The sequence below is a fragment of the Miniopterus schreibersii genome (genome assembly GCF_964146895.1).
Source record: "Miniopterus schreibersii genome assembly, chromosome: 19".
NCBI classification, from domain to species: Eukaryota; Metazoa; Chordata; class Mammalia; order Chiroptera; family Miniopteridae; genus Miniopterus; species Miniopterus schreibersii.
In genome coordinates this window covers 8,596,796-8,622,407 of record NC_138119.1, presented here as the reverse complement: position 1 = coordinate 8,622,407, position 25,612 = coordinate 8,596,796, and the positions used below count along the sequence as shown (strand labels likewise).

The 25,612-nt window shown below is 52.2% G+C and overlaps 1 protein-coding gene across 1 annotated transcript in view; it reads left to right on the top strand.

Moving 5' to 3' along the window:
- IGSF3 (immunoglobulin superfamily member 3) overlaps positions 1 to 25,612 on the top strand; it is an 81,355-nt gene extending 55,743 nt beyond the window's left edge. The window contains exons 8-12 of the mRNA XM_081120990.1: positions 464 to 868; positions 12,211 to 12,621; positions 16,625 to 17,032; positions 21,160 to 21,618; positions 22,496 to 25,612. Coding sequence (XP_080977116.1) covers positions 464 to 868; positions 12,211 to 12,621; positions 16,625 to 17,032; positions 21,160 to 21,618; positions 22,496 to 22,746 — 1,934 coding nt within the window. The 3' untranslated portion in view covers positions 22,747 to 25,612. The remainder of the gene's footprint in view (positions 1 to 463; positions 869 to 12,210; positions 12,622 to 16,624; positions 17,033 to 21,159; positions 21,619 to 22,495) is intronic.

The window sequence follows — 25,612 nt, the reverse complement described above, 5'->3', positions numbered from 1 at the left end:
CTTCTGTCCCGAGTCTTTTACCTCCAGAATCTAAAGTACTTCCCATTGTGGTTCTTTGTTTCTTTAACAAAATACATTTTTTAAAAATATATTTTTTATACTGTATGTCAGGTACTAATGAACTCCTTTACTCTTTGCATGGACCCATTTTACAGATAGGGCAATAGAGGCAGAGAGAAGTTAAGTAACTTGTTCAATGTCACACAGCTAGAAAGTGTCAGAATTGGGCAGCTGGGTCCACTGCCGTTAACCACTGCCTCATACTCCCATGGGTCACGCAACCTGATGAGGACCCTGGAATCAGGAGGTCTGCAGCCTGATTCTGCCATTGATGGGCATCCAAACAGGCCCGCAGGCCTTTGCTCTGCTCCACTAGCTTTTGCCAGGACCCCCATCACCATGTCACACCCCGTGGGAGAGCCAAGTGACTCCTCTGGCTTGAGCCTGTCTACTCTCTCTCCAGAAACGGGCTTCGCGGTCACAGCCATCTCCCGCACACCGGGGGTGACCTACAGTGACTCCTTTGACCTGCAGTGCATCATCAAACCCCACTACCCGGCCCGGGTCCCCGTGTCGGTGACCTGGCGGTTCCAGCCGGTTGGCACCGTCGAGTTCCATGACCTGGTCACCTTCACCCGGGACGGAGGGGTCCAGTGGGGGGACAGGTCCTCCAGCTTCCGCACCCGAACAGCCATCGAGAAGGCCGAGTCCAGCAACAACGTCCGCCTGAGCGTCAGCAGAGCCAGCGACACAGAGGCGGGCAAGTACCAGTGCGTGGCGGAGCTGTGGCGACAGAACTACAACAACTCCTGGACGCGGCTGGCCGAGAGGACCTCCAACCTGCTGGAGATCAGGGTGCTTCAGCCAGGTAAGGGGCCCGGCCCGTGCTTGAGCTGGGTGGCGAGACACGGAAAAGGGGACAAAGCGGGAGCACTGAGCCCTCGGTGTGGCCACTGTGACTTCCAATGCTCGATGTTGAGAAATTTCAAATCGGTGGGAAGTTGACAGAATTATATTTCCTTTTCTTGGTGGCCAGTTGTCAGTGTCTTACGGCATTTGTTTTCTCCCTCTGTGGGTATTTTGTTGTTGCTTTTGAACATTTGAGGAGAAGTTGATGACATCAGGACGCTTCCTCCTACACACTTGGGCGTGTATCTCCTAAGAACAAAGACACTCATGGTTGTAGGACGTTACTAACATGTTCCCAGTTCCAAACCAGATCCAGTCAGGGATCGCACATCGTTTTCCGTTGTCACGTCTCTTTAGATTCCTTTCATCTAGAGCTGTTGCCCGGCCGCTCGTGCTCATGTGTGTTAAGACACTGGCATTTTGAAAGTGTACAGGCTGAATGTTTTGTAAGAAGCTGTCTCTTAATGTCATCTCCTGTAGTCCTTGCAGCAATGATGTGAACAAGGTACTGTAGTCTCCCGTCTGCAGACCAGGAGCCTCGGGGTGGGGAGGGAAGAGGGAACTTACTGGGTCCCTTACTGAGGATCTGCTTTGCACTAGGTGCGTAGGGTGGTGATTTTATGAGAATTTCACAGCCACCCCAGGAAAGATTCACCAGCACAGGGTGATGTCGCTGGTGAGGGATGGAGCTGGGATTTGAACCCTTGCCTGCCTTTCTCATGCTGGTCTCCTGACCCCAGGCCCTGTCCTCATGTGCTGAGTTTGAGCTTCATTCTCCCATGGGGTGAGTCTCTTACAGCAGGTGGTGGGGGTGCACTAATTTGGGGAACCTAGTCAGGGGTGGTTTCTGCAAATACTCTCGCCTTCATCAGGCACTTCCCCTAACGCAGGGGAGAGGTTAAGTACGTGCCTCTCCCATGGTTTCCTTGGTGTCTGGTGTGCTGCTAGGCTGGAAGCTGGACGGGTGGAGCCCAGGCCGTGGTCTGCTTCCCTCTGTGCCTGGCCTCTGAACAGGAGAGCCGAGGCACCCACCATGCATCGCCCTGTGCCAGTGGATGGGAAGTGACTTTGCAAAGACTTTTATCTGCCTTTCTGACCCACCCACTTTGGAAAGATGGTTTGAACGTCTTGCAGAAAGGATTTTCCTCTCTGCTCACAGCCGTGGTCAGTGTCCCACCCGGTCTGCTGGACCACTTCATATGGCCCCAGTGTTGTTTTCAGCAATGTGAGGCTACAGAAGGGTATTGTCTGAGTTTACCCTTCACCCCTTCTAACCCCATAGAGTCCTGTTCTGTCCCAGAGTTTGGAACAAACGAGTCGTATAAATAAAGGGACCATTCCTCTGACAGTTAGAGCCCAAACCTGGATGACAAGATGCTCGGGGCAGAGGCTGTTCTGCTTAAGTGGGTTTTCAGGTTAATGGAGGGTTAAGCAGAGAGACCCCATTTCCGGCGAGCTGTTGTTGTGTGAAGTGCCCAGGGATGCACTTTTCTGCCTCCCTGAGTAGAACTTGGAGATTGTAATTGCCCCTCGTGTGGCCTCCTCTGGCCCTCAGGCTCGGGCGCTGTGAGAGGAGGCGCCTCCCACGTGGCTCTGCAGCCCTGGAAGGCAGAGGGAGCACTGACCCCGGGACCTTGCCTGATGTTGCCGTTTTGTGTAAATCCCTAATATTTGCTTGTTTCTGTTGCTCCTCGGAATCTGAGACTGTAGCTCATAAGGAAAGAATAAGGAATTAATTTATTGAAGGTTCAAATTATTTCGATTCTGAGCAACTGACGTTGTTATAAAGGAGGGAGGGGACAAAAATGGGTGCCAGGCTGTGTGCTTTGTGCTTCTGTTTTCTTTTCCAGTTCATCCACCAGTGAAATCGTGGAGAGGTTTGTATCCCCATTTCAGTTGCCCCGGAGAAAAGCAAGGCCCCCAGGTGTTAAGGAGCCTCAGTGGAGGCAAGCCAGCTTGGGGACCTGGCATTGGAACTGAGATTGGAGCCCAGGTCTCTCTGACGCCCATATATCGCCATTTTCTTTTCTTTTCTAAAAAATGTTTTTATTGATTTCAGAGAGAGGAAGGGAGAGGGAGAGAGAGAGAAAGAGAGATAGAAACATCAATGATGAGATTCATCCATCGGCTGCCTCCTGCACGCCCCCTGCTGGGGATCAAACCCGCAACCCGGGCATGTGCCCTGACTGGGGAATCGAACTGCGATCTCCTGGATCCTAGGTTGCCTCTCAACCTCTGAGCCATGCTGGCCGGGCCTGTCTCCATTCCCATTGTACCATAGTGTTGCCTCGTAGGTAGTAGAAGTGATGGAGAGTGAGGATCTGCTCTGTCTGAGGACTGTCTTTTTGTCTGGTGTGGCTTATGCTGAGTCGGATTGTTTGTGTTCTCACTGTAGAGAAAGACTGTGCAGTCCCATCATGCTGGGCTGTTTGTTGTGAGGCCTGTGCCCTGAGGTGCCCAGTAATGCATTTTCAGGGCCCTCCGGAGACTGCCAAGAGCGGGGTCAGTGCCCAGGCTGCACGCGCCCAGGGAGTGGCTAAGGCACCAGGAGAGTGCATCCCTTAAGTGTTCCTGTCTCTCCCTTATTAAATATGAATGCATTTAGCACTTAATATGTTCCAAAGAGCTTCGTGTTTGTTTTTGCTTTTCCCCACACACTCTGGTTGGTGCTGGACTTTTATTTGGGGGACGCAGAAGTGGAAAAGTACGAGAGGGCTGACTGTGCCTGCAACCGTGTTGGACATGTGGTGCATGTAATCTCCCTTCATCTTCACTCCAGCCCCGGGAGGAAGGTGTTGCTTTCCCATTTTATAAATGGAGTAACTGAGGCTCAGGGAGGTTCTGGCTTGCCACAGTCAAATAGTGAGCGGGAAGTTGGAATTTGAACACAGATGTGCCTTAGTGTAAGGTAGTTGGGTGGATGAAAGGGAACTTTGACCTTTTTCAAGGCCGTATCATCAGAAATTATTCCTGTGCATCTGCTAACAGTCTCATTTACAGAAGAGGTCACTCTTTGTAGGTGGTGATGTGAGGAGTCCTGGCCCTGGGGGCAGTAGTCGTAACAACAATAGCAGATAATGCTCACTCAGCATTTCTTATGAGCCCCTGGCCATCCCCAGTGCTTTACTTGTAAAAACTTACTTAGCCCTTGGCCACGCACTGCCCCAAGGGGGTACTGTTTCACCCATTCTGTAGATGTGGACAGGCACACAGAGGTTAAATAAATTATCCTGTGATCCACAGTCAGGGGCAGAGGCAAGATTCAAATCCAGACAGGCAGCCTGGCTCCAGAGCCCACACTCTTAATTTCATTATATAGTATTATGGTATTTTCTAGACAGCTGTTTTTCTTCTTCTCAGAAATCTTCTTTGATACCATGTACTTTTTTTCAATTTCTGTTCTGCCCAGTGTAACATTCCTGATCTCCTGATCTCCTTTAGCACACATTTAAATTTGTTTTTTTACGTTGGAGTCACAAGGTACCTGTAGAGGTTCCTCAAGACACAGTTTGCCAATGGCATGGGAGTTTAATTTGTGCCTCCCCTAACTTCTCTATTTCTTCTCATTTCTGCCACAAGAGGGCTCTAAGACTTGGGGACATTGGAGCTCAAAGCCAGCGCTGGCTTCTTTCTTCCTACTCTCTCTCTATACCTTACCGCTCAAATCATGGATTCTTATCCCTACTCTGGAAGGCCCCCCAAGACCGGCCCCTTTTTAGAATATTTTGTAGAATAGTCTCATTCCAAGAGAATCAAATAGAACCCGAGAGACTGTGGGCTCACGGGTCCATTTGTCAGCCTTCCGCAGCTGATGGCATCTGCTCCCAAGAAGGCTCAGTGTGCTCTGTGCCCAGCCCAGCCCTTGCTACGGCCACCTGCTGACCTGGCCACATCACCGGTACTACTCGATTCATCAAACTCTCTGGCTGGACGGCACCATCCGTTGGTTGTGGGTCTGTTACTGACCATTCTGCGTGCAAGCTTCCGATTCGATATGCACGGCCCCGAGGAAATCTTCAGGGCTATCTCCCTCTCATTCTGTGTGGGTCTTGCTCAGCCTTGCTCCCGTGGATAGCAGAGTGTGACCCCCAAGGGGCATTTAGGCAAGACTTTAAGCCAGTTCAACATATTCGATTCTTAGTTCTCAATCAGTTCTTTTCTCTTGTAATTTTGAAGCACTGCTTTGCTTCCTTCTGATTTTCCATAGCACCAAAACGCCCTCAATTACATATTCCTAAATACAAAAGCAATAAGGGAAATGTCAGCACTCATTTTCCAAATGTTTACGACCATACCTTGGTCTGGCTATTAAATACTGCACGTTAAAATTGACAAAGCAATAAACAAGCTTCCAGGAGGACAGCCTCCGGTCTAGAGAGCCAACTTGTCAGGGGTGTATTCTGCTGGGATTTCATTGATGGGCAGTCAGGATGAATATTTAATACCTTCTGGATGCTGCCAAATCTGTTTTCTCCAATTTCTTACTGCTGACCTAGCAGACTGGGAATGCTGGGGGCTTTTTCTTTGAGTTCTGTGAGTCCAGGGCACGTGACAGTGGCTCTCCCTGTCACACAGTCTGGTAAGTGACAGGCTGCTGCATCCTTCAGAGGGATTAGCCCCTGCTGTCTTTCAGGAGAACCTGCAGTGAGGCCGCCAGGGCATGGCTGGGTTACTCCTAATTAGCTGTTTCTACTTCTAGACTTTTGTTACTTCCTTCCAGTGCCTTCCACAAGCAACGTTCAAGCACCAACTGTGTACCAGTCTCCGTGCTGGGTGCTGGGGCTGCCGAGATGGGTGTGTCACAGTTCCTGCCTCCTGGGCTCTCCTGGGAAAAGAGAAGCGCAGGAAAGCTTCAGGGGTGGTGGTGGAGCCGGCCTAGGGGGTGGGCCTTAGGCCTGAGGATGGAAGGGGCTTCCCCGGGGTGGGTGCAGGGAAGGAGCAGTGGGGCCTTTCGGCTCGGAATAGGGGGCCTTTCGGCTTGAATAAAGAACAGGCAGTGTGCACATGTTGATATGACCGCAGCATGGGGTCGGGAGGGTTAATCCCAGGCGGTTGACAAGGGCCTTTTTGTACTGGGAAGCATGGAGGGTCACCATAGTAGTGGTTAAAAGCGAGGACAGACAAGCCTGGGTTTGAATCTCACTTGACCACTCATGGGTGGTGTGACCTTGGGCGAGTGTTTTCATAAAATTGGGGATAACAGTGTTTATTTCACAGGACTGGTGAAAACCAAATAGTTAATATTTATAAAGTGCTTAGAAAACTGCTCAGCACATAGGATTCTATAGGTTTGTTAAATACGAATATTCTAAACCGAGCAATTAGGACTTTATATCATACTCAGGTCATATACTCTCTTAATAACAATTTGTAATAGTTCCTTTACTACTCTAAACTGAAATTCATGGGCGGTTTAACAATTCTACTCACATAACCTTTAAAAGTTGTTCAATGCCCTAATTGTGCGTAAAGGAGGATTGTGCGGTTCGTGATGAAATAATGCGCTTTAACCTGCCAGTGCTCAGGGCCGGCCACATGAGGAGGCACAGAGCTGCAGGGTGGGGGAGGCAGCCGCGGGCAGAGGTGCTGCTGGTCTGTCCCCGTGTCACCGACTGCGGCAGCCCAGCTGCCCCTGGCAGCACTGCAATTGGATGGGTTTCTGAAATCCTGAGCGACTTCGTGACATTGCTGAAAGAAGCAGAGAGAAACCTCCCTTGATCTACCGGACACATATTAAAAAACTACGCAAAAAAACACAAGAGTGTCATGTTGATAGTAAAATGAAAGCAGGTCCTAGGCTCAGAGACAGGCTTCACTCATACGAATGTATTTGAAAGTCATGCGGGACAGGAGGCAGAGATGAGTTGCATGGGGTCATCTAGATAAGGGTTTACATCTACGCTGGCTCTAGTCCGTCCCATACCTGGTGACAGGAGACTGCCTGCAGATGTCCATGATGACCCTTGGTGGCGAGCCGCAGGCAGGCTCTGAGCTGGGAATGTCAAGCTTCTGGAGGCAGACTTGTATGCAGCCAAGTGTAAGGTCGGAAAAGGAGATTATTAGGGCCTTGAATAGAGCATGACACGGGGAGAAAGAAGAGCAGGGGCTGAGGGCAGTGTTCAGGTTGTAGGACTCTTAAGTGTAGAAACTGCTTGATCGGCAGGGACCTTTGCCACCTCCTTCCCTGAGAGTGGGTGGGACACACACTCTCTCTCTCTCTTTCCTCGGTAGCTCTCCCTTCTTTATCTTCCAGGCTCTCAGCAGACTTGCTGTCCTCAATTTGAACCACCTCTGCTGTCCAGCCACCAGTCCCCTCTGTCCCTAACATTACTGATGACTGTCACGGATCTTTAATGTACAACAGTGTCTTCCTTCTCTCCTCCTACTCCCCGACTGCCCACATCCCCTCGCCCACTACCCTCCAGCTTCTGCTTGCACCACTGCACAGAAACTGCTGTCTCCAGAGTTACCTGCGGCCACCTCACCATCACACGTGTGGTTCTCAAACTTACTGTGCATCAGAATCACCTGGAGGGCTGGTGACACCACAGGTTGCCAGGCCCCACCTGTGGCGTTGGTGATTCTGTGCTCTCAACAAGTCCCCAGGTGACAGTGGTGCTGCAGGTACATGGACTGCACTCTGAGAGCCACAGGTGCTCAGCCTCTGGAACACACTCCAGGCCCTTTGTGGTCTAGTGGAGGCTTGCCTTTCTAATTTCATCTGCTACTACACACGGCCACGTGCTGTTCCTGGAATACAGGTGCACAGAGAAGGTCTCACCTTGGCTCACCTGTCCCCTCTCTGGGGTGCCCTTGCACTCTCCTCTGCCTGGGGACCACCTACTCATTTGTTTCTCTGGGCCTAGCTCAGATGTCACATACTTTTTGAAAAGGTCTCGCCCTCCTATCACAGTCAGGATTAAATGCCTTTTGTTTACATTCCCATGCCTCCAAGAAGAGATTCATTATATATGTATTCAGTCATCCACTTATTAAATTGATTGCCAGATGACTGGGTCATAGTCTTTGCCCTTCAGATGCTTATAATTTAGTAGGAGAAAGAAGACCTTCAGAAAATTAACTTCAATAAATCAATAAATATCAAGTGTTGGCGAGAATGTGGAGAAAAGGAAACCCTCGCACACTGTTGGTGGTGGTATTGTAAATTGGCGCAGCCACTATGGAAAACAGCATAGAGATGCTTAAAAAAATTAAAATAGAGCTGCCATTCGATCCAGCAGTCCCATTTCTGGGTGTTTATTGGGAGAAAATGAAAACACTAACTTGCACTCCACTGTTCATTGCATCGTTATTTTCAATGGCCAAGATATGGAAGCAGCCTAAGTGTCCATTGATAGATGAGTGGATTAAAGAAGATGTGGTGCTATATATATATACAGTGAAATATGACTCGGCCATTAAAAGAATGAAATCTTGCCATTTGCAACAATGTGGATGGACCTAGAGAGTATTGTGCTAAGTGAAATAAGTCAGAGAAAGAAATACTGTATGATCTCACTTATATGTGGAATCTAAAAAGAAACAAAAGCAAAAGAATAAAACACACATAGACATAGAGAACAAGCTGATGGTTGCCAAGGGGGGGGGCATAGAAAAGAAAAAAAATTTTAAATTGAAATTAAAATGAAAAGTTTTCTTAAAAAGGGGGGAAAGGACTTTGTCTCAGAGTAAAATGGTGCTGAGGAGTCATCTCCTACTCTGAGATTTGGTAAAGTGGGGATAAGCTTGGGCATGAGAAGGGCTTAGCACAAGGCGTGGTGACTCTGCAAGAAAAGGTAGATGGTAGATGCTAATTTAACTACAGGTGAAAGGAGCCCCCATGGTCCAACCTCTCTCCCCAGGGGTGTGGCTCCATCACCTGTGGGACTCCCAAACTCCCTGGCACGTCTGCAGCAGGGGCAGGAGGGACAGATACGAAGGCATCAGATAAAAAGAAACAACTTCAACGTCAGGCAGCGTGTCACCGAGCTCCGGTGGGGTTTAAGGGAATCCGTCACTGACGGAAGAAATGAGTTTTGAGTGAGGTGTACACACACAGAAGGCAGACTTTGCGGGGTGGGGGGGTCGGCTGATGAAGCAGCTGCCCCTCTCGGCTACGGGTTCCTCTGGCATCGCCCCTTCGGACCACCCTGTCCTGACTGTAGCACGGCAGCCTCCCCTCTAATGCAGGACACGCAGCTCTCCACGTTTCCATCGAGGCCGCGGAAGGAAACTGCAGAGGCGGATAGAAAGGGCCCTTCCCTCAACCGGGCCAGCCAGGCCCTGGGATGAGCCGGAGTCTGTGCCCCCAGGGGCCTCGCCCAGCCTCTCTGACCCTCTCCCTGTCCTCCTCTGACTCACAGTGGGGGTCAGCCAAGCCTCAGTCCTCAGCCTCTTCCATTCACTCCCACAGCCAAGTCCTCAGTTCCTCGAGCTTTAAAGTGCATAGGAGTCGCCCAGGGATCTTGTTAAAGGCAGGTGCTAATTGGGGGGCCTGGGGAGAGCCTGCCAGCCTACATTTCTAACCTGCTCCCCGTGACACCGATGCTGCTGGCCCATGGACAGCAGTTTTAGTAGGAAGATTGTCACTTACGGTTGACAGTTCTCAAGCTAGTGGTGTTCTTTGAACATGGGACTGAGCCCAGCAACCAAAAAGAAATGGGCCTTAGTGAAATGTATTGTGTTTGTTATATACCAGGCTCTGTGCTAATTTCTTTCTAGGGACCGTTGCTTTGAATCTGTATACACTCCTGTGATATGAGGTGGATACTAAGATTGTTCTGATCTCTCAGAAGAAAATACCTGCGGACTTGAAGGGGGCTGGGCTCTCCTAGCTCTGGAGAAAGGTGACCCGGACCCGAGGCTGCACAGCGCCCAGGGCGGTGCCGGCAGGTCGGGAATGCTTCCTAATTAGTCACGGGGGCTGCGGCCTCCCCTGGGCTTCAGGAAAGGTCCTCCCTGACCTTGAGACGTGGGAGGAAATTCGGAGCCTGGAGCAGCAGCTGACCCCTCACCCACCTGCCAGACACGCACCAAAATTCCAAAAATGCCTCTCTGTCAAGCTTTTCAACACTTCACAATATTTTGACACAAGAAGGAAAGGAAAAAAGAAAATGCTTTGAAACACTTCCTTGGAAACTTGTCCTCAGACCATGTGACTAAATTGAAGTTTAGTCATAGGGTTGCAGTTTCACATATTCAGTTACTATAGCAACAGTTACTAAGGTTTCCTTAGTAACAGTTGCAAAAATATTCTGGCCCCAATTAATAATACATTTTAACGCTCTTTCTGCCCTACACTGAACAACCCAGTTTTTTTGGCCAAGGACCAGATAATTCAGGTGGTGTCGTTTGCACAACATAGATAACATTTGCATGAGGTGAATCGGGTTGGAAACGAATGAAAAGAGAGGCTAGTTTCAAGTATTACAGGAACCGGGTCTAAAAAGTCAACTGGCAGGCTAATGGGAATGGAGTTTGCAGAGCCCGGGAGCTCACTGGTAGACCCCGCCCTAGACCCCAGTGTGCCCGGGAGGCCTTTGTGTTTGGAGAAGGGATAAGGCAGGAGACTGGGCTTGTTCACAGAAAAGATGAACCAAAAGGGTGGGGCATGGGACATGAGATTTCTTTCATGCCCCTGCTTGGCGTGTCCTAGGTGGCTCCAGAAGGCCTGTAGGTCTGTGAATGCAGCAGTCCTTGTGCGGAGTGCCGCCTGGTTTACCGGGTGTGTCCTTCACTGAGATGTGTCCTTGGAGTTGCTCCTGCAGTGTCGGACACTGCCGTGCCTTAGCTTGCAGAATCCTCTCGGCCATTCAGAAGGGTCGTCCGTGTGTGACCAGGCTGCCCAAGTGACAGCTGGGCCTTTTGAAGGTTTCAGTTGCCTTGGCACATGGGACTCAGACCTTGATGCTGTTTGTCCCCACCCAGCTCCAAGCGAGCCAGCCACCCAGTGCTGGCAGGGGGGGGTCCAGGATGACCAGTGGGCTCAGTCCTGGGTCTGGATCAAGGGACTGACCAGCAGGGGTGCTGGAGATGGGCCCAGGCAGAGCTGGCCTGGCCTCCCTTCTGGGCAGGCCCAGTGGAGGAAGCCCAGCTCCCTCTCCCTGTCGGGGGCGTCTGTGCCTGCCCCTGGCGAGTGGTTTGGTGTCGAAAGGCAAAATGTGAAGAGGGGTGGAGGTGGAATGATGGTTTTAGTATTAGCCTCCTAAGAGGAACTTAGAATTGTGTCTTTTTCCGTTGAGGGGGTAGGTAGCGGGTAGAGGGAAGCAGAGCCAAGTGTAATGATGATGGAGTGGGTGTGACCTCAAAGTACCTGCACAAGATATATTTCTTAGAAGGTGGCTTGTTGCCACCTTAAAGGTGAGCACAGTCAGCAACTAGCAGGTAGGTTCACTTGGGAGTCTGCCCTCCCTCCTGGTTTTGGAGCAGGATAGCGAGGGGAAGGGAGCCTGGAGTTGGCTCCATTCTGTCCTGCTGCTTGTCATTTCTTCTTAGCCTCCCCCCTTCCCCCGAGCATTGACCTAGCACTTTCTGAAGCCCAGGCACTGTGCCCGCCTCTGGGGGTGCGGCAAGGAGAACGTCCTCTAGGCAGGACTGTCTCCTTAGCATCATGAGGGGACAGAGTGGGCGCACTCTGAATATTTGCCCATCGAGTGGAAAAAGCTTGATCTGTAGCCTTGGGGAGCTCACAGACAGGAAAATGGCCTGAAGATACACAGGGTGCAGGTGAGAGCACAGAGGAGGGGCATGCGGCTCAGTGGGAGGGGATGAGGGACAGGGGGCCACCGGCTGAGTGGAGAGAAGGGTCAGAAGGGAGGCGGCAGAGGAGACAGGCAGGGAGCACAGCTGAGCAGGGACCAGGGCTCAGGGGGAAGCGAGGTGGGGTGCGGGGGCTCGAGGGGCAAGTCGTGGGAGGTGAGGGCAGACAGTTCCTGGAGGAACTCTGTGCTGTGGAAGGAATGTTTTTCTTTATAACCTTAAAGCACTTGGGAACCGTTAAACTTCTCAAGCAGGGAGATGTGTGTAGATCTGTGTTTTAGCTGCATCCCCCTGGAGGCCGGTGTGAGGCGGGGGAGCAGGCAGGAGACGGGGGAGAGACGGTGAGGTCTGAGTGGGGGCCGTGCACGGAGGGACAGAGGGAGCGGTGTGTGGGGTGAACTCAACCCCACGCAGCTGTCCTCTTGGAGCCATGCTTTGGAGGACACCGTCCATGCCCGTCCTCTGGGTGCCTGGAGGTGAGGTTTGGACGGCTGTGTCCAGGGTGTGTGATGAATCTGCTGAACTCCCCCCTTTCCTCTGCAGTGACAAAGCTGCAGGTGAGCAAATCCAAGAGGACCCTCACCCTGGTGGAGAACAGGCCCATCCAGCTGAACTGCTCGGTCAAGTCTCAGACCAGCCAGAACTCCCACTTCGCTGTGCTCTGGTACGTCCACAAGCCCTCGGACGCCGACGGCAAGCTCATTCTCAAAACCACGCATAACTCCGCCTTCGAGTACGGCACCTACGCCGAGGAGGAGGGCCTGAGAGCCAGGCTCCAGTTTGAGAGGCATGTGTCCGGGGGCCTGTTCAGCCTCACTGTCCAGAGAGCCGAGGTCAGCGACAGTGGCAGCTACTACTGCCATGTGGAGGAGTGGCTGCTGAGCCCCAACTATGCTTGGTACAAGCTGGCAGAGGAGGTTTCTGGGCGCACGGAAGTCACTGTGAAGCAGCCAGGTAAGCGGAAGGGTGCATCCGTCCCAGGCCCCGGGTTTAGTGAGAAGAGGCTGCCTGCACGGGGCCCGGGGGTCCACGCTGGCTGTGGGTGCAGCATGCAGACCATCGCCCCGGTGCGTCGCAGGCCCACCCACTTTGCCTGCAAGGGGTCCTGGTGCCGATGGCAAACGTAGTGTCCTTGACTCTGCTGTTGTGGATGGCATCCTCACCAGGGAGAGGCCTGGTGGGCAGCTGTGGTTGGCAGGATTCTGGTGGCTCACAGCTCTCTTTCTGGGTTTGCAGTTCGCACCCTGGATCTTGAGTGGGGCCAGCTCTAAACTCAGGATTCCTGCCTAGAAGTCATTTTCTAGTTTCCATGAACGCTTCCTATCTCCAAACCAAATCACCACGCGGCCCCTTTCAGACCTCGTGGGTGCACCCTGACAGATGGCGTCTGACCTTGGCCGGGCGCCTTCAGGGGGAGAGTGAGCTCTCCACCCTCCCAGGCCTTTTGGGTACCCCTCATTGTTGAAAGTCCCCCTCCCCGTCAGTTCCCTCTCAGGTTTCAGATCTGCCCCTAGAACATCCCAAGAGATTTGGGTCATATCCTTTCCGATGCAGTCACACACTGCCTAATGATGTTTTGGCTGACGACAGACCGCATATGTGACCGTGGTCCTATAAAATTATAATGGAGCCTGAGTTCCTGTAAGAAATGGAAGGATATATGGTTCAGGAGGACTTTATCTCAGACGGGAGCAGTGTCTGTGGGGGTGGGCAATAGATTCCCTCCACTTACAGCGCCTTGATTCCGAGTGCACACTTTACCTCCCGGTCAGTCAGCTGCCGACCTGTTTCAGACAGAGGAGCCTGGCACCCCAGAGCTGCTCATTTCTCATTCCTCCTGGTCCTCGGGCCACCTTTCACTCCCTCCTGACAGTCACTGTAGGGTGACCCACGCCTTACCCAGCCACTTTCTCCTCGGTATTTGCAGCCAGTCCGGCCCACGTCCCTGTTCACGGAGCAGCACTGACAGCTCTGAGGCTCTCTCTCTGACCCTGTTGGAAGGAAGCAGGGGGAGGGCTCGTGGCACCGTGTTTAGTCTCTAATCTCGCACAGTAATGTCCTTGGCCTTCGCACTCGCCACTCGCTCCCTGACTCACCCAGAGCAGCTTCCAGTCCTGCAGGCTCCATCCACGGTACGCACCCATACAGGTGCACCCCTGTTTATCTTTTATTTTCTGTGGTTAGGTACACAAATACTTACCGTTGCCTTACAGCTGCCTACAGTACTGAGTACAGCAACCTGCTGTAAAGGCCTGTCGCCGAGGCTAGACCGTGAGCCTGGGTGTGTACGTACACTCTGTGATGATGAAATTGCCTGAGGACACTTGCTCAGAGTATCCCTGTTGTTAACTGACACGACTATATATGAAGGGAGCTCTTGGTGCCCTGTCAGTCTCCCCTTCTTGTTAAAGAAGCTCTAGAACTTCTCCCCTAATGTGGCCCTGAGCTCCCCCCCATCCCTCATTCCTGCATGCTCGCAATCGGCTGTCACTGTCTGTCCTCCCTGAAGGGTGCCGGGGTGCTGTGCTGGCGGCCCGAGTCCCATCTCCGCGCCCTTTCTCATGCCATCTCCACCTGGAATGCCCCTTTCCTGCTTCTCTTCCTGTCCTCACCCCTTTCCCAAGACTTCCCTCGGCACCACCTCCAGGAAGCCTTCCCTGATACCTCCCATAGCACCAGGGGTTTCTTACACAGCACGTAGCATAATAATTGTGTGTTTGTATTTCCTTCCTGCTATACTGTAAGCACTTTGAGGACGGGGCTGTGTCTTTGTATCTTCAGCCACTGGAGTGGCCCCCTCGGTAAAGATTGTTCGAATAAGGAATGAATGGTTGCTTTCCTTGAACACCCAGGGCCTTTGACTGTTCTTGTAGCCTGGACCCTGTGGACCACAGATAGTCATTTATGTCATTCTTCCTCGGAGAGGCGTTCCGAGCTCCTTTTAACTGAAATAGCACTCCAGGCGCTCTGTCCCCCTTTCCCATCTCCTTCCCAGCACATGACACCACGTGGCATTCTGTTCATTTACGTGTTGATACAGGTAATTATGAGCCTCTTCATACCTACGGAAATTCACTTATTGTCAGTTATTCGTTATTTACATATCTGTGCCTGTCTCCTCCACCAGACGTGAAGCCCCTGAGTGAGCACAGGTCCCTGTTTTCCTAATCACTCTGTACCCACGGCTTGTCTCCCCGGAGGCCCCAGTCACTCCGTTCAGTAAGCAGATGGAGTTCAGATGTGGCCTGGCCCCTGCTGAACACGGTGGGCCTGTCCCCTCCTTTCCCTCAGGCTGTTGCATTTCTAAAACTGCCCCTGTCTTCATGGGCCTCTCAGGGACATTCTGTGCTAACCCATCTGCTGGTGCATTAAAAAGGCAGCTCGGGTCTCCGTGCTTCCTGTTGGTATTTCCATGTTGGTATTTCCAGTGACCTGTGTCCTGCTGTCAGTCCAGTCCCAGGGGCTTTTGAAGACTGAAGGTTGCCGTTAGGCCCACAGATGTTCTTTCAGGTTTCTGTTCTTCCTGCCTCTTTTCAGTTCTGGTCTCGCCCTCCTTAGGGCACAAGGTCATGCCCCTTCAGGGGTTCCTTTTAGTCACCACCCATCCTTTCCCTTTTCTCATCTGTGCCGAAACTAAGAGATTCTCTGTAGATCCTAAATTTATCGAGGGCATTTCTCCATCTGAGCCTGCAGACTCAGAGCAGGTGACCTGGGGCAGTGCAGAGGGGCTGTAAGGATTCTCGTCAAAACGCGTGAAATCTTGGTGTGGGGAATATTAACACTATGAAGAGAAAACCTACAGGACTCTGATGAACAGCACATTCCCCCTTTTCCGTTGAGATTTTTGGTTTGTATATTTTTCATTTTTTGTGTTTTTTTTCCCCTCCTGCTTCCAATTCTTCTCTTCCCTCCCCTCCCCTTATTTTTTTCCTGTTGAGAAAGAGTACACTTTAGAACTTTAGGAAAATACAAAAGCACAAAGAATAAAATAATCTTTCAACCCAGAGACAACCAGAGAGAGAGAGAGAGAGAGAGAGAGAGAGAGAGTGTGTGTGTGTGTGTGTGTGTGTGTTTTGGGGAAACTGCTTATTTAACATTTTTTTCTGTTGTCTTTAATTTTTGGACCTTTTAATTACAAAAGTAATCACATGCGTTGTAAAATATCCTGACAGTTCTGAAGTTAACTTGCATGGCCCTCTCCTTCCTCTTTGTCACTTGGGTGGGGCCTTCCTGGCAGCCTCTGGACCTTCATAGTTTCATAACTTTCTGATGCCTCCGGTCCAGACATGCTCATTAGGGCCTCTGATGAGATCACGTGCATGCCATTAGGGTGTGTCATCATTAGTGACACTTTTGATGGGCCTAGTTTTCAAACCACAGGTTCCCTCAATATCAGTCTTTTGTTTGTTGCTGTCAGGTCGGTTGTGTTCCCACCTTGAGAGGAAACCATGTGGTTGTTTTCATAGTAAAAGTAAGAACTGCAATTCTTGGAACCAACTTGTGAGCCTATTAAACTGGGTTTCCACTGCAGCTCTTTAGTGGTTGACAGCCCAGCATGTTCCCTTCATGGGGTCAGTTTTTAAAATCTGCTTGGAGAGGGGTTCTCACCAGGCCCTTTCCTGTCCTTTCCCAGCCACCTGCGCCATCAGCCCTTCGCCTCGTGGTCCGCTGTCAGTGGGATGTGCAGTCACCTGCACAAGTCGTCTAGGACAAGAGGATGTGCTTGTCCTCTGCTAGGCATCTGAATTGATGAGGGTGATAAATGAGGGGACAGCCATCCCTGTCACATTGAACCCCTTAAAACCCAGACACTCGGGCACAGGATCAAGAACTCAGAATGTGAGGGAGCTGGCTTCCTTCTATGTTCGGAAGGTACCCATCCCCTCTGCTTGGAAAGGGTACGTGGAGGTGGCTGGTTGTGTTCTTGCTGCTGACATCTGTTTCCTCGCCTTTCCAGACAGCCGCCTGAAGCTCAGCCACGTGCAGGGGAACCTGTCGGTTCTGGAGACGCGGCAGGTGCAGCTGGAGTGCGTGGTCCTGAACCGCACCAGCGCGGCCTCCCAGCTCGTGGTGGAGTGGTTCGTGTGGAAGCCCAACCACCCGGAGCGGGAGGCCGTGGCCCGCCTGAGCCGCGAGGCCACCTTCCATTACGGAGACCAGGCGGCCAGAAACAACCTGAAGGGACGGCTGCATTTGGAGAGTCCTTCGTCCGGCGTGTACCGGCTCTTCATCCAGAATGTGGCGGTGCAGGACAGCGGGACCTACAGCTGCCACGTGGAGGAGTGGCTGCCCAGCCCCAGCGGCGTGTGGTACAAACGGGCGGAGGACACTGCCGGGCAGACGGCCGTTACAGTCATGCGACCAGGTGAGGGTTAACGTCCCCAGGCCTCCGCACCCTTGACTGCTTCCCCTGCGAGTACAGTATTTTATGCGATGCATGAAATTAGTTTGTTAATTAATAAATTGTCTGTAGTTAAATATATGCGCGTTTAGTTTGCATTTACATTCAGTGGTGCCTCGGTTTTTTGCCCCCTAGTGAATGGAAAATTGCACATCTGGCTTTGGCTTCAGATGATTCTGTTTCTTAACTAGAATATCACTTGTCAGTTACTCCAGAGCATAGAATAGCTTCCTTTTAAAGAATACATTCGGATTCGGACAAGTGGCTGATATGCAGAAACCTCAGAACAGTAGCCATGTGGTTCAAAAAGTAAGCTCATGGATTTTCAGTGGGAAAAAACTGATTTACAGGCTTTAAGTAGAAAAAGATGAAGAATGTGCAGCCTCCACTCTCTCCCTTCTAGCAGTTTTATTGGTGCTAATGACTAGTCCATGTGGCCTTGTGCTTTGCTTGTCTTTATTGTTTGTTTCTGATGTACCGGAATACACATGATTGCCAGGTACAATTATTGTGACACACTTAAACACATAATTAAAACAAAGTTGTGCCGGGTTCCTGTGTCCTGTGCCCATCATATGATCATTCATCCATCTCTGAGCAGAGAGTCAGTGGTCTCTCTGAGGACATGGAGCAGAAACGGATTTGCGACCTGTGCCAGTGTGAACGCCTTGTCCTGTTTGCTTTCTGAGCATCCCGAGGTCCCTCTGTGTTGTCGTTGGAAGCTTCCGTAATGTTTTTGTGTCTGAGCAGCTTTTTCTTTAGAACACCAGAGCTTCACAGTCTTGCCGGCCTCACACGTCACAGAACACACTTTGGAGACTGAATATGCCCTTTGTTACGAGAAAGGGCATTATCTTACCCCTGTGTCTCTGCTAGGGGTGGGGGAAATCACCTACCTCTGTTCCGAGTTACTCATATTTCCCATGGGCTTTTTCTTCTTTCTGCCTCGCCTAGAAACTGCTGCTCGTCTTTCCCCAAAGGTAAAATTGTGGAGGTGTGGAAGCTGAGCACCCCCTTCCCCGTCCCCAGCGCCCACCCATTTTGCAGATCACCATGCCGAGGCCCCGGGTGGAGTGGAGGAGACATACATTTATGCAGTGCCAGGTGCGTCCCCACCACGGTTAGGCGGTTTACGTCCAGTCCTCAAAACAACCCTGACTGGTACGTTTTACTTTTGAGGGAACTGATGCCTGAAGAGAAACGCCCACAGCTAGTTAGAGCAGACTGGGGTGGCCACCCCTGTTTCCTTCCCCCCACACTGTGCACTCCCGACTGACCCTTCAACCTGCACCCCTGCGTCTCATGTTCAGCCAAACAAGCAGCTGGGTCCCCCAACCCACCCCCCTCCCTTTCTGAGCACAGTCCTGTGCCGCTTCCCAACAGAGATTCGTCCTGAGCGATGCATCGTTGGGCAGTTTCATCGCTGTGCGAGTATCAGAGGGCGCTTACTCAAACCCAGACGGTACAGCCTCCTACGCACCAGGTGACGTGCCCTGGCCTCTTGCTCCTGGGCTACACGCCTGTGTAGCATGGTCTGTAAAAACAACACAAGACTAAATCAAGCACAAGAGAAAGGGTTGCAGCCAAGAGGCGCAGGAAACTAGACGTAGGAGGTGTAACATGGCGTACTTGTTTTTATTCTAAGTAGAAGGAGTACACTCTGTCCAGCTGCATCGCCACGCACAGGTGACTAATGTGTTTCGGTGCAACCTTATGGCGTCTGCGAAGTCACCGGGCGATTGGAAGTTTTCAGCTCCCTTATAGCCCTGTGGGACCACCGCTGTGTATGGGTCCATCGCTGAGCGAAGCTCGGTTATGTGGCGGTGACTGTGTGTCAGCTGCTCGTGCTGGTTACAAAACATTTTGAAAACAGAAAAGTATAGTTTTGAAAAGGATAGTTATCTGTAATCTCACTCGCATTTCGTAACCGCCATTTTCACTGGTTGCGTCACTTTCATTGTGTGGCTGTACTTCAAAGATTTTTCCCCCCTGAGGTATCAGTTGGACAAATAGGAGACTTGAAAAGAAATAATGAAACTCCGAGAGTTAAGAGTCGCCTAGCGTTGCGTAAGGCCGACCATGGTATGAAATAGAAGAAGTGAAGGCTCCTGCCCTCAGTGAGGTTGTAGCTGGGTAGATTCGCAGTTGTGTTCGGCTCCCATAACTGGGGAAGAGAGAAAACCACCTTCGTCAGAGAGCCGGGGGGTCCGTGGTCAAGGTCACTGCCTTGGCCTATTCCAGGAGTCACACATGGGGCACAAAATGGGTAGAGGCCTGTTGAGGGGAGGGGCGTTGAGTGAAGTTGGAAATTCATTCAAAAACATTGTATTGTATCTGTCACTAATGCAGACGAGGCACTTGAAGGGGCCAGAAACATTTCTGAGCAGTTAGACGGGAAGAAATGAAGAGGGAGCAGAAGGGACAGCGCTCTGGGGCCCGACCTCCCGCTGCAGGGCCTGTTCTGCACGACCTTCCCCAGGGCCACCTCCTCTGACACAGTGGCCAGTCGCTAGGGGCGTTAGGGCCCTGCGTTCAGTTCTGGAGGGAAAGCACCCTAGACTGCCTCTTGCTCTGCAGTATTTCTCTCTGTGGCTTTGGGGTCCTGCATTAGTCACGCTCTCTGGAAGAATCAGCCAGTGCAGCCGGGAGTTTGAGTCACCTGTGGACTGATTTCATACTCTCCGTTCTGCTGCTTTCTGCCCCCCGGCACTTCCCCGTCTCCCCCGGGAAGAGCTGGGATGACGTGTCGTGCCCGGTAGTGGCTCCTAGGCCCCTGAATGGCAGCCATGCACACCGAGACTCCAGGTGGGCCGAGGGGGTTCCAGGGGCTTGGCGGAGCCCCACAGAAGCGGCGGGAACCCCAGCTTGGTGTTCACCTGTGAGCGGCATTAAGCCAAATTCGCCGAAAGCCCGGGACGGTCCTTGGGAAGTGCTCCGATTTGGTCTCCATCCAAGCAGAGTCCAGTTCAGTACCTCTGTCTTCTCGATGCCGTGTCGGCATCTTTCGCAAGCATTTCATAAACAGAGCCTTTCAGGGGCCAGGGAGAGAACCTACCCCGGTGAGCCAGTAAAAACAAAGCAGCAGAATAAAGGAGCAGGTTACGGCCTGCCTGACGGTGTCTGAGCCGCGACTCACCTGCCCGGCACCTCTCCAAGGCCGCTTTGTGCCACCCACTCAGGCGGGAAGACTGCCTGTGTCACCTTCCGGGGGCCGGGAGAGTCCACGCTCTGTGAGTCCCCTTTCAGGTCTGGTGTCTGCGTTTGGCTTCCATCCTTGGAGAATATTTACCTCCGTGGGTTCACTGTGGCGTAGGTGACAATCTGCATGCGTGCAGTGTCAGTGCAAAAGCTGCTGAAAGTGAATTCATGTCCTGGGGCTGCTGGAACAAATGAGCTCAAACCTGGTAGCTTCAGACCAGAGAAATTTGTTCCCTCGCAGCTCTGGAGGCTGGTGTCCTTAGGGCCGTGCTCCCCTGATGTTTCCAGGGAGGAGGCCATCCTTGCCTCTCCCAGCTCCTCGTGGCCCCAGGTGCTCCCTGGCTCTTAGCTGCGTCACTCCACCCTCTGCCTCTGTCTTCACCTGTCCTCTCTGTGTGTCCCCTGTGTCATCTCCTCTTCTTATAAGGACACCAGTCACTGGACTTGGGGCTCGTCTTAACTAAATTACAACTGCACAGACCCTATTTCCAATTTAGGAGATAGGTGGTTCCAGGTGGACGTGAATTTTGGGGGGGGGCCACTGTTCAACCACTAAAAGGGTTTACAGTGAAAATAAGTGTCCCTCCCTCCCCAGAGTCCCCCGGCGGCCGTAGCGCCAGCTCCGTGTGAATTCTCCCACACATACCCATGCAAACGTAAACAGATGTGCGTGTCAGAATAAAACGGTTTCTTCGGCATACAGCGTTGTGTGCTCTAGTACTTTCTCTTGAATCTCCTTTCACGTCTGCACGTAGTAAGAACTCCTTCATTCCTTCCAGCAGGTGCGCAGTGTTCTGTTGTAGGGACGTTACTATCATGTATTTAGTGATGGACATCAAGGTTGTCTTGAGCAAAGAAATTAAAACAGCCTCCTCTGTCCCGCGCCCCCGCAGATGCCGCCCTGCAGGTGGACGCGGTGGTCCCCAACGCCACGGTGTCTGAGAAGGCAGCGTTCCAGCTGGACTGTAGCATCGTGTCCCGCTCCAGCCAGGACTCCCGCTTTGCTGTGACCTGGTACTCCCTGAGGACTAAAGCTGCGGGGAAAGGGGAGAGCCCCAGCCTGGAAGAACAGGAGGCCGAGGAGCAGGAGGAGGACCCCGCAGAGCGGGCGGCCCTGCTGAGCGTGGGCCCCGACGCCGTGTTTGGCCCAGAGGGCGGCCCCTGGGAGGGCAGGCTGCGCTTCCAGAGGCTGTCCCCGCTGCTCTACAGGCTCACGGTGCTGCAGGCGAGCCCCCGAGACACGGGCAACTACTCCTGCCGCGTGGAGGAGTGGCTGCCCAGCCCCCAGAGGGAGTGGTACCGGCTGACAGAGGAGGAGTCGGCCCCCATCGGCATCCGAGTGCTGGACGCAGGTGAGTTTCCCCAGTTTACAGGGGAAGGGTGTCACAGCTGATTGCAGCGGCCCATAGGCTAAAACTCGCCGCTTGGTTATGGGTTAATGAGCTGCATTCTCGCCTGTCTTGGGCATTTAGGGTCTGCCTGCCAGTTCATGTAATTGACCCGATTGCTTATGCCAAAAATAGGGATAGGAGCATCACTTCTAGTAGAACTACTCTCAGGAGCCGGCAGGGAGAGAACGGGGCAGATTCCCAGAGAGGGACATTTGGAAGTAGACCTAAGTGCACAGGGGGTCAAGTAAACAAGAACCAGGGCAGGAGGCTCAGGCCGAAGTAGAGTCAGCTTCCACCCCCACCTAGATGCCGTTAAGGTCACCGTTGATAAGCTGCCTTTTATGATGTGGCTTTGCAAGCAGTACCACTGACTCGCGGTGGGAAATGGAAACATCGCTTAGTTTGAACTTCCAGCTGTGAACTGGAAGAGGTGCTGTTGTGAGCACAGGAACAGAAGGGTTGCCTGGCCGGTGTGGTAGGTGGTTGAGTGTCAACCCATGAACCAAGAGGTCTCTGGTTCGATTCCCGGTCAGGGCACCTGCCCGGGTTGCAGGCTCGATCCCCAGTAGGGGGCGTGCAGGAGGCAGCCAATCGATGATGTTTCTCATCGATGTTTCTGTCTCTCCCCCTCCCTCCCTCTCTAAAAATCAATAAAAACATATTTTAAAAAAAAACCACATAAGGTTTGTCCCCATGATTAGTGGTGGTAGGGGACAGACAGGGTGGGCGCGGACCCTGCCAAATGGCTTCCGTGGGGTTGGGCAAGGTCTTCGGGAGCCAAAGCCCACGGTCCCAGTTCCCGGCCCTCACCGTCCTGCGTCCCTCTCGGCCCTTCCAGGCTCCACCCTGCAGTCCATCATCTGTGCCAACGACGCGCTGTTCTACTTCGTCTTCTTCTACCCCTTCCCCATCTTCGGCATCCTCATCATCAGCATCCTGCTGGTTCGCTTCAAGAGCCGGGGCTCCAGCAAGAACTCGGATGGGAAGAATGGGGTGCCCCTGCTGTGGATCAAAGAACCGCACCTCAACTACTCCCCAACCTGCCTGGAGCCGCCAGTCCTCAGCATCCACCCGGGAGCCATAGACTGAGGGGCCCAGGGACGTCGGCCGCCCGAGCCCGGGCGCTCCCACGCTGCCTCTCGCTCTGTGATGGGACAGCAGACAGCACCCGAACTGCGGAGAGCCCTCCCAGAAAACTGCCTGACTTCAGACCGTCCACAGTCCCCGACCAGTCGCAGAGACAGGCTGCTGCTTCTGGGCGGCAGTCCTGCTGGGCTGGCGACTTCCGAGCAGGTGTCGCCCCTGCGGCATTCGGTCTCTCGTTTTCGTTCTCGGTGATGTAGTGAGTAGCTCCGGGTGCCACGTCTACTCACCGGTAGTAACAGGTAGATGTTCCAGGGGTTCCCATTCTTGGTCACGGACTCTTTTTAAAATGCCCCTGGTTTACCCTTTTTGGGATTCCGTAATGCTGTGGACGCATTTCTCTCACGTACGACGGATGAGAAAAGGAAAGACGGACTTTATGGCGCAAAGGAATCTCTTCTAAGACCTTTTGCTTTTGCACACTTGAAAATGCCACCCCTGGAGCAAAAGACACCCGAACATTTTTTTACTTTCTTAATGAAACTTGAAAATTATGTGAAGTATGGGCCCAATTTGTATCTTATCTCTTCCCCCTGCTGGAGTTGTTGGAACCACTTTGCAGTCAAGATGAAAGCGTTGAGGGTTTTTTTTTTGCTTCAAAGAACTGTGTAGGTACAAGAGAAACCCTGCATAACCCCATTAGGAGTAGATGGTGCCTGGCCAGCCTGCCTGTCGGGGAGGCAAAATCGGCTTCCTCCCAGCCTTGCCAAAAACATAAGAAACCTTTGTTGGAGAACGTCAAAAGCTCCAGACAGCTCACGCTTTGCAAGGTGGGCAGAGGGCTGCTTCCAGCAGCTGCCGACTTGCAGATTGATCGAAGCCAGCGGTCAGTGAAGGAAGGGAGAGGGCTAGTTGTTGGCTTGGTATGTTCCCTAAGGGCCGTCTCCAGCTGGGAACTGAGCAGGTGGGCTTCTGTGCTAAGGTGCTTTGCCAAACTCGTAAGGGAAAGTGGCCAGTGGGCCTGGGAAGGGGACAACGCTGAGCTGAACACACGGCCCAAGCGGCCACCCTGTACACCGACAGAGGGCACTGGGGCCTTGGAGAGTGGGCCAGCCGTGGTGGGAGGGGTTTTCCAGAGCCTGACGCGGGAGAGCAGGCGGGAGTAACTGCCTCCCTGGCGGTATGAAGACCAGGTTTTTCCTTTCTTTCCATTAGATTTTCCTCAAAGATACGGACGTCTTTCCTCCTCACCATTTACCCCCCTGCTTCTCACTGCGGTACTGCACCCAGGGGAGGTCCCGCGGTCCTCTGTGACCCTCTCCTTACAGTCTCAGCAGAAAGTACCACCTGCCTTTGTGGATGTTTTAAACGTCCGTTTCTCAGATCTTGTTTGCAGTTTAGGTGACATGGTGGTTCGTTGTTATGGTGACTTTTTATTTAAATGCCCCTTAAAGTCCAGCAAAGGCCAGCGTCACCTGCTACTTTACACGATTGGGCCAGACGCTTGGCTCCCGGGGCATCATCGGCTGCATGTGGTCGCCCACTCCACGAAGATGTTTTTATGCCCCGGCTTTCCCATATTTTGCTGGCCAGGAGTGTCATCTCCCTTCCTCTGTGAACTTGTATATCTCCAATCCCAAGGGAGTTCCCAGTTTGGAAAAATCGAGTAGGGATTTGGGCACTGAGTCTAACCAGAGAGATCGCTGCGAAACCCTGTTCTGGAACTGAGCGAACTCCGAGGAGGCTGTGGGACTCCCCAGTCATGTGGGTGCTGATCCGGGTCGGGGTCTGGGGGTGCCAGGTGCTCGTGGGTGCTCAGCAGGTGCTTTACTGAGTCACAGCTGAAGTGGAAGCAAGGTGAGTGCTCAGCTGTTTCCCAACAGGCTCACACGCCTGCCTTCTGTCCCTGGCAGGTCACCAGCGCTCTCCTGTGAGAGTGCAGGCCCCACCACCTGACCCCGCCAGGCCTCACATGCTCATTCCCGTGTGTTACGCTGCACGAATGCTTTAGAGGTGCAGCTCGGCTCAGTGCTGAGGGAAGAAGGCGGGTCTTTTGCCCCATTTTGTCATTTCAGGGGTGTGGGCTCTCAGTGGGAAATCGCTGACCCCTGATTTATAGACTGAGTCAGCGAGGGAAGACTTACTGTTTCCCTGTCTGGACACAAAGATGCCAGAGGGCGGCCTGAGGCTGGGATGTGCACCTGAGACTCGAGTTTGAATCGCTTCACGGCTGCGGAAAGGCAGCTGCCGCCACATAATTAAATAGGCGAAGTAGTTGAAAGAAGAGGAAAGAAACCGAAGCCAGTATTTTAATAATTGTGTTTTTTCCTGTGTATTTTCTATGGGCGTGGGGATACCTTCAAAGGGTGAGCTTTTCCAACTTCCTATGAAGATCCCCAGGACCTCCCTCCTTTCGGCCCTTTCTGTGGAAATAGAAATAGTGTGAGTGAGGGGTAAAGGTGCCCTCCAGTGGCTGGGAGGCCTCATTGCACACCGCCGAGGGAGCTCAGACCGGGAGAGACGGCCCACTACTGTCTTGACTTATCTCCATCTGCGACGATGCATTAATGAATCCTACACTGTGCTGGGCCCGTCCTGGGACACGGATACGACCACACCCTCTTTCACCGGGGTGTTTCTGTAGCAAGTTTTCATATTCTTTCCAAACAATGGTTCCTCTGCGTTAATTGAAGAGAAAAAAAAAACAAAACAGGTTGGGTAAGAAAACGACCAATGCATGATGTAGAGAGCTGTTGCTTTTTTTGTTTGTTTTTTTTTGTTGTTTTTTTTTAAAAAAAAACTATTTGTAAGATGTTGCACTAAAACATTTTATATACACTTCAGACACCTGTAATAAATTATGTTGAAAATA